The sequence below is a fragment of the Genypterus blacodes genome, unplaced genomic scaffold (assembly GCF_046128005.1).
Source record: "Genypterus blacodes isolate CSIRO-AG114 ecotype Tasmania unplaced genomic scaffold, CSIRO-AGI_Gbla_v1 ptg000029l_1, whole genome shotgun sequence".
Lineage (NCBI taxonomy): Eukaryota > Metazoa > Chordata > Actinopteri > Ophidiiformes > Ophidiidae > Genypterus > Genypterus blacodes.
The window spans coordinates 6140189-6153528 of NW_027466842.1; the positions used below are offsets into that span (position 1 = coordinate 6140189).

The 13340-nt window shown below is 43.0% G+C and overlaps 2 protein-coding genes across 2 annotated transcripts; both read left to right on the forward strand.

The window, feature by feature from the left end:
* The first annotated feature begins 2020 nt into the window (after positions 1–2020).
* On the forward strand, positions 2021–10314 carry pask (PAS domain containing serine/threonine kinase). The gene is made up of 22 exons (XM_076144497.1): positions 2021–2340; positions 2502–2720; positions 2803–3032; positions 3108–3278; positions 3399–3524; positions 3626–3760; positions 3943–4195; positions 4408–4577; positions 4663–4783; positions 4910–4999; positions 5199–5370; positions 6086–6303; positions 6406–6514; positions 6828–7417; positions 7508–7650; positions 7772–7939; positions 8041–8166; positions 8264–8398; positions 8507–8706; positions 9022–9155; positions 9307–9456; positions 9681–10314. Exons 2-22 carry the CDS (start codon positions 2522–2524, stop codon positions 9836–9838), a joined length of 3798 nt encoding a protein of 1265 aa, XP_076000612.1. The 5' UTR covers positions 2021–2340; positions 2502–2521; the 3' UTR covers positions 9839–10314.
* Positions 10315–10503: 189 nt separating this feature from the next.
* mterf4 (mitochondrial transcription termination factor 4) lies at positions 10504–13216 on the forward strand. Its single transcript, XM_076144448.1, has 3 exons — positions 10504–11101; positions 11305–11489; positions 12634–13216. Exons 1-3 carry the CDS (start codon positions 10675–10677, stop codon positions 13021–13023), a joined length of 1002 nt encoding a protein of 333 aa, XP_076000563.1. The 5' UTR covers positions 10504–10674; the 3' UTR covers positions 13024–13216.
* Positions 13217–13340: the final 124 nt, after the last annotated feature.

Sequence of the window (13340 nt, forward strand, 5' to 3'; positions counted from 1 at the left end):
GTAACTGTACTGTACCCAATGAACCGTGATCAGTGATGTATGGTACAAAATCGATGGCGAGTTAGTGGGCACTGTCAGTGTGGTAGGTTACCCCTCCCCTGACGCTGGAGGTGACAGGTCGACATGATGAACTGCTTCAGTACTGGAGGAACTGAAGCTCTGCTCACAATGTTGTTGCGAATACCAAGAGAGCTAAATTCATCTCAAATGTATTTATTTATGATTTATAATATCTGTACTGACTGTTATCTATTTCACTCAGCTCTGTTTTTGTTGTTCATCTTTTCTCTTACAATGCAAAAATACAGTATCATTTCCTGTGATACACCACAGTTTACCTTCCTACTGTGCCCCTTCATCCCCTTTTAATTTGGAATCTGCCAGCCTTTTGTCTGTGATAAAAATGTCTGACTCGTTTAATCGTTGTGATCAAATCATTTGTCAAGTCGAAGTTATGGAGATATTCTTCTGGAAGGAAGGTTGTTGCCTTGATTATTAAAGCCATGTAACTAATCATCTTAAATAGAAAGAAAAGCAAGCCCCTCTGGAGCAAACTCGTAAATTCTCCCCTTTACTTCCACAGTTTCAGGAGCTAATATATGTCACTTCTGTTTGTTCAAACCTGCATTTTGGTGTCGTTCATCAGATTTGTACAGGCAAATAAAGAGCTTATAATTCTCATGTGATATGTTTCCCTGTGAAAATGTATTCTAATTATCTGTAAATACTTTTGATCTACAAGGACAAATGATTTTGGCCCAAATGATTACTTGACTTACACATCAACACTAGTGTATGTACCTTCATAAATACTCTTTATAGAGCTTGCTGAAATCCCCATTACATCCTATTGGTAATGTATAAATTGAGTATTCTCCTAAAAACGTGTCTATAGCGCCTCCTACTGATTTTAAACCTCCCTAAACCCCACAATATACAGGGGAGATACCTCAAGTGTTACTCATGTCTCATATTTTAGACTGGTGGAGCTAACTCTAACTCTAACTCTAACCAACTCTAACTCTAACTCTAACTCTAACCAGTTTCTCCACGATTCCTCCACAGTCTTAACCTTCTGTTTAATAGCCTATATTTGGTTGAAATTCAATGTTTTTTTATGGTCTATTGCAAACTTTCATCTTAAAGCAGCACTATGTAATGTTTACAGCTCTCTGGCATTGTGTTATTGTCATTTGATTATGTTTCCGTCACTGTCGCAAAACTCAAAAGCCTGACAAACTGCACCTTCTTAAATGTGAAATAAAACATTTCAACGATACAAACTAACGTCATTATGAGTAGAAAGGATCTGTTTTGTGTCCATTAACAACTCTCACCTTCACTCTTGATTTGGTACCCAATCAGGTTCTTTTTCATGTGACTCCGTCCTCTTACACCGTCAGGCTCCACCACTTGCAGCTTGTGGCCATGGCCATATGGCACAGTTTGTTTATATTGTAAAACCATTCGGCCCACAAATTCGAAAATGCTACATAATACGAAATGTTACATAGTGGGGTTTTAATTACAATACAATACAATATCCACTAAATTAGCAGTTTTGTTTAAAACCTTAATACATGTGAAAATATGAAATCTGACTTAAATTTACAACTTGCATTCACATTGACCATAATTCTGCCTGCATTTGTCCTTACTCCATGGTCACTTTTTATTAACCAGTAGTTTTATGTCAGCATATTCCAAGTGCACCTGATTAATTATTAAACAATTTCATGTGTTCCAACTGTGCCGATTTCATTTACACCTGACAATTCCAGATCATACCGCGAGCCAAGCCTCATAGCATTTCACTGCGCTTTCATTTGCTGGTACATAATAAGCCGTATATTTGTGTCTATATACTTTTGGCCATACTGTGGTTTCCATGTAAACAGAAGCCTCTTACGTATTCTTCTTCCAGGGAAAACCTCATTGGTTAATTCCCCGGAAACACCTGAAAACAACATATTTGATTGGCTCCAGGGACTTCCTCGAATGAACACGGCGCGCGCTCGAACCCCGCGGTTTACAAAGCTCAGGACAGAACCGAGTGATAAAAGTGACTTTTACTGAAGATTGAAGTCGTGCTAACATAACGGTAAATGCTGTTTGTCTCGACGATATTCCACATTGCTTCAACACGCTTCCCGTTTCGGAACTATTGCTCCGGGCAGCGTATCGTTCAGGGGTAGCATACGAGCTGCTAGCTTGCCGGAGCGAAGTGGGAGGTGACGTTTCCTTGTCAACTAGCGTCAACTGAAGTCTTCTGCTTTATTGTCTTCTTTGTGGACACCCACTTTGCTAAACACACCGCACAAGTCACCTATCATATTTAAGGTAAGCCTAGAGACGTGTTTAATCTACAAATAGTGACAATTATTTGTAGATTTATCTGTAATTCTGACGCCAACTTCCAGATGTGACCTTACTTGCTTATCGAGATGAAACACGACAACGTGTGTGGGTGTGGGTGTGTATTTTTGTCTGTTTGTCCCCAGCTGGATATCTGGTTGCAGCAATGTCAATGTCCGCCGAGGCTCATTTTGGAGCGAGCCCAAACGCCAAAGGAGACACAATCTGCGTGGTGCCCGATCTCTCTTTTGACTCGCTTGAATACGAGTTTGACCTGAATAAGTCCTTCCCGTGTGCTCAGAGACCGGCACACAGGAGGCACCTGCTCGCACTGCAGAGCCGTTGTCATCCTGGTTCCCTGACAGGTGAGTACACATGTCCCATATTATTGTCCTGTTAGGATGAGGGTGGGAAAGGTAGTTTTACATCCAGAGTTTGTCCTTACAGGTGATCGTGTGGGCGTGTGCAGTTCTGTAGCAGAGAGGAACCTCCAGATCTCGAGCCTGCATCCCGGCTCTGAAGACCCACCTGCCTCCCTGCCACACCCGCCCACTATATCAGAAATAGAGGACAGTCTCTTCAGTCAAATCATCTCCGGAGATTTAGGGTTGTTGGCTCTTCCATCTGTCTCCAACCCACTTAAAGTGGTTCTGACTGTAGACCATCAAACCCGAGAGGTACAGTACATGGATACTTTGTGTGAGGGATTCTTATTACAGCATCTCTACGAATATGTTCAATCTCTCATTCAGATATTGTCAGCCAATGAACGGGCCTGCAAACTGTTTGATTGTACCGCCAATGAGCTGATTGGAAAGAATCTGTCGGATATCTTGAAGAAAACCAGTCAGGTTGCAGGAGAAGCACTGGCTGAAGACTTTCTGCAAGAGAATGGAACTGTTGCAGCACTGTCAGGAAAAGTGGTATGAAATATGTTCCAATCCTGAATACTTGATTAATACACGATTATACTGAACAGTCTTTGCATTGTCTTTCACACGACCGGGTTTATGAATGTGTTTTTTCTGCTTCTCTCTCTGGAGCTGGATGCTGTGACACAATCTGGGGAGGTGCCGGTGTCTGTGTGTGCATACAGACATGGAGAACACTGGGCCGTCACAATGGAGACAGTGGAAAGAGTATCAGCTTTTCTGTCATTTTCACAAGATGTAAGTTCTCATCCAGAATGTGTCATTCCTATTTTTTTTATTTGCAATATTAGCACTGACTACTATCTGTTACCCTGTCTTTTCTTTCTTCTCCTTTCTAGGGCATTATTCTCACATGTGACCTGGCATTTGCCCATCTTCATGGATACCCTCATGCAGAGGAGTTAAAGGGAATGGCTGTCAAGGAGCTAATCCCTTCTTTACAAATCCCCCTCCACAGTCCTGCATTGCCCAAAGTAAGCACTTTTACTACTAATATTCTCTCACTCGGCTAAGAAAAGCTTTTTTAAGCTCCACTTTCAAGTTTGTGTTTACTAACTTGACTCACTTCTCTGCAGAAACAAAATCTTCGTACACAACGTTTTAGGATCAAATATCATTCTTAATCCTTAACATCTGTATTTTTTCCTTCCTTCAGATGCTGAGGGTTCAGCGAGTGTGTGGTAAAAGCAGAAGGGGGACATCAGTCCCACTGTGTATCAAACTTCAGGGAGTGGTTGAGTGCAGTAAACCCCAACAGCAAAATGGTGGGATTGAATGCAACTCCCCAGGAGAGAGTCGGGAAACCTCCAGTAGACAGGACAAGCAGTCGTGCTCACTTACTGCCTTTCACATGTCTGCAGCAGCCTCGCCACCAGGACAGCAGCCTCATGTCAAAGGGCTGTCCTCTGGTAAGGGAAAGGTCCTAAATTGTGACAATGTATGCCAAAACTATCAACTATTAGAGTACATCAACCATCACAAAGGATACTAGAATACTAGAATGGTATTCAGGCTATTATGCTCCATCTTTGGTAGCTTTTGGTTTATTTACTAATGGTTAAAATGTCTTGTCTACACAGGTTTTATGGTAGATATTTAACACAAGTTGTTTTTTTCCCAGACATCACTTCCTCCTCCCCCAGCTCCTCGCTGCTGTACTCGGGGACAGTTTGGGTGTTTGCTCCTCTGAGCGGCCTCCTTCTGCTCCGTCCTGATGGTTCGATCTACAGCATTAACAACCATCTGGCCCTCAGCCTGTTTGGCTACAGTAAGGATGACTTGCTGAGAAAGGTCAGCCAATCCACCAACCGAACCAGGCTGTTTGACCATTCCCTCTTTCATTTCTGTAATGACTTGACTTTTGTAACATCAACAGAGCGTTTGTTTTCTGATGCCTGGTTTCTATGGGTGGATGTGGAACTCGGGCAGGAGATCCAGCCTGTTCTGTGATTCTCAACTAGAGGATGATAAAAATGCAGCAACATCAAATCACTCTGGTAAGAATTCTTGTAACGGTTTGTGACATATTGGCAGTGTTACAGATCTGGCTCTAAATCTGACTGATTAACTCTAGAGGTTTTCTGATAGCTGTGGCTGAATCTCTCCCCTCTGGCTCATTACAGAGCCTTGCTGCAGTGGCACTAAACCCTCAGCTCATCAGAACAATCACAGCCACACACACTCAGAGAGAAGCAAACCCAACCAGAGTCAAGGTTAGCTCTCATCTTGCGTGTCTTTTGCTTAACCTTACAATGGTGTATTGTGCCCGTCACAACTGTTTCCTATTATGCCGCTGATGTCATTGAATTTCATGCCGTAACTTGTCGGCTCTTTCAAAAAGGAAGAGTTCTTACTTTTTGCCAATAATGTCTGATTTTATTTACCCCACCTCCTCCTATTTCTCAATCCTAGATCCCTCCTCCCTGATTGCTGGGGACATGGCCATGGTCCATCAGGCCATGTTGGGAAGAACATCCACAGGGAGAGGACGGATCTTCACTGGAACCAGCACTTGGCTGGAGAAACAGGGTGGAGACACAGCTGCGTTTTCCCCTCCGGTCGTCTCTTCTACACGCATGGTTACGTGAGTGGCAGCCCCTCTGTGCTCCGTGTCCTATTGCACCCAAACTTATGTCCGTTCTAAAACAGATTGGATCAATTGACAATGGATTTACTCCAACTAAATTGAACTTCTTAATTTTAAATAATTAACCATGATTTCATTGTCAACTTTCCAATTTTCCAACTTTCCGCAGTGAATATGGAAAAGACAACGTTAAGGTTAAACCTGATGCCCATTTTTTCTTCTTGTTTGCAATTAGTTAAGAGCCCATTGTGGGCTGACTTTCATCGTTAGATGATTTCCAAATCCACCTCTCACTCAAGTGTAGATTTTGTTAAATCACACTAAAACCGCCTTTAAGGTTGAGCCTTTAATCTCATTAAACTCAACCTCTCCCACTTCATACAACAAGTTCCGCTTCCCACGCAGCAAACATATCTTTTACAATGCCACTCACATTCTTGATCATACCAAACCCTCCTATTCTTTCCTTCCACATTTAAATCTTGTGCGGAAATAATGTTTCTGATTCTTCCACACATTTCTGCGTTGACTATGAAGGGCCAGAGTGGTTGTTTATCCTTTTCTATACAATGCCATCAGTATTGTTAATCACGTTATCCTAGTTGAGAACATCTGAACTGAATATGGCCTTGACAAACGGATAATTGTATTCTTATATGATAGTAACTTGCATTAGAATTCTTGGACTGAAATCCAGCTATTGTTTGCACAGAGCCGATGACACGACGACGCTGTTGGAGGCCGCAGCTCAGGTTGCTCCCTGCTGTGTCCAGCTAGACGATGCAGACAGCACGCAGGCACTCCTCAAAACATTCTCATTGGTGGAACCTCCATATGAAGACACGTGCTGCTCAGAAACTGCCAGGAACCCACGCCATAACCCAGAACAGCAGCTCGGCAATGAGGTTCAGAATAATGATCGTCCAATCAGTGAGTGTATATAACGGGTATGCTGTACCTATCACTGCACTTTCCTCTCTTTTTTATTATTACAAAGCTTCCAAATCTTTTGTTCTATTCTTCACTCTCCAGATGCTGCCATTCATAAGGACCATGCGTCCCCCTGTGTAGGGAAAGACCATCGCTCATGTCTCTCTGTCCTCCAGGACTCCAGCTTTGAAGTCATCTCAGTGGGGAGCAGGTGAGAGGAGTGGACACTCGTCTGTATCTTGTTGGGTGGTGAAGCAGAGGTTAAATATTATTTGGAGTCTTAAATGGATAGAATTAACTATGACATTATTTTCTTATGGGCAAGAAAAGTCTGCAAATAAATGCTGAATAAGGTCACAACTTCCAATCACTTAGGTGCAATCCACCACATGTTGGGTTGGTGTGGGACAATAATCACACTTGCTTTATGGTGGACTAATCCCATTGGAATATGTGTACAGTATATATGTGTTCTGCTATGCATTTTTCCTTTTCCTTCGATTTATTGGGATTCCTCGTCCCAGGTCTTCCTCTGGCTTCTGTGAGAAGTTTGCTGGTCATGGGGCTTCCGATCCAAGTCAGACAGAGAATTATCACTGGGTGCACACAGTGGACTCGGGCAGCTACTACCTAGACCTCAACACCAATGGTGACCTGGTGACCCAGGTCTTAGCTGACCTGGATCTAAGTGGCAGCATAGAGCTCCCAAGCAATGGAGAAGATGATGACCAACACTCCCTGATATCCTGCGACACAGCTGAGCTCCTGCGTACACCCTCCCCATTCATTATAGACTCTGACCACCAAGAACCAGAGGCCGGTGATGGTATGAACGCTGCTGTAGAAGCAGGTGACAGTTTAGTGGAAGAAGAACAACAGGAAAAAGAGCAAAACGAGCAGGATCAGTGGGCTGCTCTCTCTACAATTCATACTGGGAAGAGCCAGGACATCTGTATGCAAACAAATGGAGAGATTCAGCCACTGGCAGAGATTCCTGCCACCTCTACCCCTAAGAAACAAAACGAGAATGGAAGCAGTGCTCCATCAGACACGGCTCAGATACTGGAAGGGCAATATGAAGGAAGCGCTTACCACAGAGATGGCACCAGAGTTGGTTCGTACCTTATTGTACTTCCCTCATGAAAGTCTAACATGGTGAGACAAAGAAGCTACATTTTAGTGACTATCATTTGATCCTTTCCAGATGTTCAGTGTGATGTGAGCAGGACTGTCCTCGCCGATGGAAGCTCCCTGTTCTGTGTGTGGATTAGTAGGCATGGCAAACAGTGGGCACTGTTGCAGACAGAGAGATCACTACACGACCAATCAGGGGCCAGCTTGGGAGAGGTCAGTAAAGCACTTTGTTAGTTAGTATGATTTATTTGAACATAAACCTAAATAAGTTCTCCTAATTGTTAGTGTATATGAAGTATACTTATCTACACTATTTATTCTTTTCTTTCCTCAGAGGATTTTTGAGGCCAGTCATGGGGAAGCGCTGCGCTCCACCATGGATCTGGAGCACTCTCGAGCCTATGATGGCCAGTTTGCAGAAGAGTACCAGCCTCTAAAAGCTGTGGGCAAAGGAGCCTTTGGTTTTGTCTGGAAGGCATTAAAACGCATTGATGGACAAGAAGTAAGAGAACAGTTTTGCTAATATAGTAACACCATTTTCTGCATGTTGGCATGTAGGAGCAATAGAATTGAGATGATGCCCTCTTGTCCAACAAATTACAGGTGATTGTGAAGTTTATCAACAAGTCCAGGATAGTGAGTGACTGCTGGGTGGATGACCCCATGCTGGGCCGGGTCAGTCAGGAGATTGCCATTCTGACACGAGTTCAACACCATAACATTGTCAAGGTAACAGGGTTGTCATAGTGAAACTGTTGAAGCACAACATTTCACAAACTTTGTTTACAAATACGATTGACTGGCTACACCTAATGTGCACTACCAGGTGATGGAGGTGTTTGAGAATGGGAGTTACTTCCAGCTGGTTATGGAGAAACACGGAGATGGTTTGGACCTTTTTGAATTTGTTGACATGCAGCCAAGGCTGGACGAACCGCTGGCCAGCTACATCTTTCGACAGGTTGGTACTGTACACGGCCTAGAAACTGCATGTGACCAGATTGCACATCAAAGTGTCAGGTGGTCCCAACTTACTTGTTTATATCGATGGTCCTTTTCCTGTTCTCAGCTAGTGGCATCTGTGTTCTATCTGAGGGGAAAGAGCATCATTCACAGAGACATAAAAGATGAGAATATCATCATCGATAAGTTTTTTCACATCCGACTGATAGACTTTGGCTCTGCTTCCATGATGGCTCCTGGGAAGCTCTTCTATAACTTCTGCGGTACATTGGAGTACTGCTCCCCCGAGGTTCTTCAGGGAAATCCGTACGTACACAACACCGGAATAATGGAATGTTATTTTGTGTAGATCTCTCCAGAAATAGGATACTAGATAGAAAATGTTCTCAAAGCTTTAAAAATGACATGCAAAATGTAGGTCAGAGCTGTTTTTGAAGTTCTTTGGCTTTGAAGACATTATCTTTTATTACATAGCTGCCAGAGTATAGAACCTGTAAAGATAAGAGACATTTACAGACACTGCTGCAGGTTGTTACATTGATAGCTATAAACCTAGTTGAATGATATATATAACATTTCCTTTTATCTTTCTTCTTGTTACTTATTGACGTTGCTGTTTAGTTATGAGGGTCCCGAGCTTGAGATGTGGTCTCTGGGAGTGTTGCTCTACACTCTGCTGTTCAGTGAGAACCCCTTCTGTGGAGTGGAGGAGATTCTGAGGGCCAAACTCAAACCTCCATTCCCTCTCTCCCCAGGTACACAGCTGAAACAAAGCTCTGCACAGCAACCCCACATCCTTCAGTCTGAAAGAGACTTTCCACTGTCATACAGCAAATTACTCTTCGTGCCTTCAAAGATATCTATTGTTATTACTCCCGGCTGCCTTTTCTGTCTTTGTTCTCTCAGACCTGACTGATGTGTTGTACGGGCTGCTGAACCCTGATCCCAAACGGAGGATGACTCTGGACCACCTGCTGCTGCAGTCCTGGATTAGCCAGCACATTTCACTGTCAGAATACAGCTGGACCGAGGTCGTCCCTGCATCTCAGAGTGATGGTGAGCATTGTAGTGCTATGGTAAATTAATTTATGACGAGCCATTTAAAGATTGTAAATGTATGTCATGCTCCTCTACTAAAGAGTATACAGTATAGGCTGGGTCGGCCTGCTATGAATAACTGCTAACCCACTTAGAGTAATTCAGTAAAGACTTCAATAAAAGACAATGATACTAATGGTGACTGTAATTATATGTACCTCTGACTCTCTCCCTGATAACAGTCTCATCACAGCATTATGAGTCCGGTCTTAAAGGGTACCTCAAGCAAGACCTGTTCTCAGGTGAGGGTGATGAGACCCTTCCTGATGAGGATGAGGACGAGAGGTTGTCAATGGTGGCCCTGGAAGCTGAGCTCCAAAAATGTCTCCATGACGATTGAAAGCTACATTTGTTGATAGTGAAGTTTTGTGCTTTTAGCTGATGTCTTTTAGAGTCAAGTTGACCTTTACCTATAAGATGTGTATCAAGGATAATGACCGTCATTGTCAAGGTATATAGGAGGCTACATGCACTGAGGCACATATATTTGTCATTGTAGAGTGTAATGCAGGAACACATGGTATGATATGCCAGCTGTCGTCTTGTTTTTTTATTCATTTTGAGATATTAAAGTTTCAAACTGTTAGTTGATTGCTGCTAAAACCCATAAAGTGGCCTTAATCTTGAGTTTTATCTGGGACAGAAGGTGAACATTACCACCCCCTTACTATGTGCCAGACAACTATAACTTAGTTTGATTGAAGGAAGGAATATTATTCTGTTCCAGCTTTAACTTAATAAATGTACGTTTTATATGCATGTTTTTAAAGTTTAATGTTGAAATTCATAATTGTAAGTATATTTACAATATTTTATCTATTTATTGCTATACATTAATAAATATTTTAGTACAACCTTCATTTTCCTTTTCGTTCCATTATCTTTTTAACTTTTGTTATATGTAACTGGATCAAACATCAATTGTGTTTTGTTGAGTGTTGAACACTGCCTGAGACGTGCGAGTGCCGGAACACTTATCGTCTGATATTTGTTTCAAGGGGGACGGATTTTAATGACGGACTGATAAAGACGAGGTATTTCAAGGTGCACTTTTGTCATGTACTTGATTTAGTTAGTTGTGTTTAACCAAACGCGTAGGGAAGGTGGACATAAGCGGGCTACCATAATGACCGATGTTTGCTAACACATCTGCAGACCCGGTGACTATTTACAGCCATGTTTTCCATGTCACACATTCTCCGTTGGACCCTGAAGGAAGCCTCCTTTCGGTCGTTCAGCCCAGTTTTGTTAGGGAAATGTCCCGTTTCGCTCCTGGGTGTCACTTCCAGGTCTCAAAGCTCCTCAACCGACCGAGAGACGGTGCAGGACAGCCGCGAACAAACTCCATCTCCGGCAGAGCTTTCCCAGGACTCCTTACTGGACATGGGCTTCACAGACCAGCAGGCAGTGCAGGTCCAGACTGTGTGCAGTGCAGCCAGAGGAGGCAAACACGCTCTGTCCGCCCTCACGGCCCTGTTCGTCCTCGGCCTCAACCCCTCCAGTGTACTGAAGCTCCTGGAGAAATGTCCCCAACTGTGTAACATGAAGGAGTCTCAGCTTCAGCACCGCATAGGAAACCTGAGGAAACTGGGTCTGCTTGAAGGTGAGATGATGGTTTGTTTGGTTTTATAGAGCCAGTGTGAGGGGGAATAATGAAGACAGTTGGGTGCAGTGGCGTTGCTGAGACATTTGTTATCCCTGCTGCGGCCTGAACTCGGCCCCCACAACTCCCAATCAAACCCAGAAACCTTACTTATTTACTTAAATAATCTCGAATACGTGCTCTGTGTTGCTTTCCCCCCTCAGGTAGTCTTCAGAGAGTGGTGGCCCATTACCCCCAGATCCTGACTGTGCCAGTGAAGACAATAAAACACATGGTGCTGTTCCTCAGAGAGAAGTGCCTGTTCACTGTCCAACAGGTCAGAGACATCCTCAGAGACAGTCCGGCCATAGTCCAGGAAGACCAGGGGCAGCTGGAGTACCTGTTCCAGGTCAGCATGTAAACGTCGATTGAGAGTGATGCTGTCTCTACGGCTGAATGGCGATTAAATTGTAATCATATAATGTAATGTATATGATTTGTTGCCCCAAAGACGCCCCAGATGGTGTTTTCTCTGATGCGCCACACAACCACTCAATTGCAGTTTAGATTGATCTAAAGTCAGGTTCAAGCTCGGATACTTGTGAGGCTGTTCCTTTGATTCGGCATTACTGACCCCTGGTGGATGTTCATAGGAGTGCACTTGGATTGTGTCATTTAATCCGTTTTTTTCTGCTGTGCCCAAGCGAAATTAAATGAAAATAAAACAAAACAACAAAAAAAGCACAGCAGGAAATAGGTAGTTTGAGCTGTGATGGAGAGCACACACAAACACAGGCAAATAAGTGTGGAAACAGCCTCTCAACAGTGTTGAACTGATGCGATGATCGTTGCCTCTAGTTGGGCAAAAGTTAAAACTGACACTATTCTGGGTAGAAAGTTAGTATTTTATTTAATATATATTACAACAGAAGTGCTCCATGGTTGCATTGCCACTTGGTCCTAAAGAGAGCCAAGTAACTTAGAGGTGTGTTGGTATTCAGTTTATTTCCTGTTTCACCGCAGGGATGAGATCTCTTATTAATGTTAGAGCTAGATGGTTATACATGTATTTATTTGCTTTGCAATAACAGGTATTTATGTACATTACATATACCTACATTGTCAGCTGCCCCTAAACCTTAGGCCCTCAAGAGATATAGGTAAAATCCTGAGATCATGTTGTATTATGTATGATTGATAGAATTGTTTGTTGATGTATTCCAGCCAGTTAGGGACGACTACATAGCAGATTATATTTGTCGAGTCAAGATCATCGTATTTGCCCTAGTTGACCTTTTTCATCATAAAAAGATAAATATATATAAAGATGACATAAATAGAAAGGCTATGGAAATGAAAACAAAGAGCATAGAAATCAGCATCTAGAGGAAGGCTACAGTTTCCATGTTTGTGCGTGGTTCCCTTGTTAGACCAGAGATTTATTGACTCTCTTAAACCTGACAAAACATTGTAAATCTCTTGTCATGCTCACAAGTCCACAGTTCTTGTGCAGTTATTGCTGCATTTAACTCTATTTTCCAATCTCTCCACAGTACATTTACTTCCGAATGGGTGTCAAACAGGCAGGGATGGTGAAATCCGGGCTGTTCCGGTTCACCCTGGACGAGGTTCGCTGCAGACACTGTTTCCTGGAGCGCAGAGGTCAGTACCAAACCCCAGACAAGAAAGGACAGACGAGTATCGTCAACCCCAAATTGGACAGCATTCTTCATGTCAATCAGGACGCCTTCCTCTCAGATGTTGCCAAGGCAACAGCCGAAGAGTACGATGTATTTCAGAGACTGATTTCAAGAGAATGGCAGGAAGAGAGACTGCAGTATGGCAACGTTGAAGCCGAGAGTGATGATGATGAGGAGGAGGAGGATGAAGATGATGAGCAGCTTGCAGGGAAGAGTGGATACATGAAGAAGAGAAAGAAATGAGTGACGGAAGGACATTATATGATAATAGAAAGAACTGTTCTGATAATAGTTACAAACGACTGTGAAGTATTCTTATCTGCACAGCCATGTGATATGCAAATGAACTTGTTGTTCTTCCCTGAATCCCCACACCCTTTTCCACCCACAATGCCAATAAAAGTAACATGATTCAGTTCAATTCAAGTCTGCTTGTTTAGGCTCCTTTGGTGTTTAAATTGTGCATCATTATTAACTAAGTGTCCCCCTCTGGATATGAGGTGTGATAATGTCAACATCTGATCAACACACACACACAAACACACACACACACAAGCTAC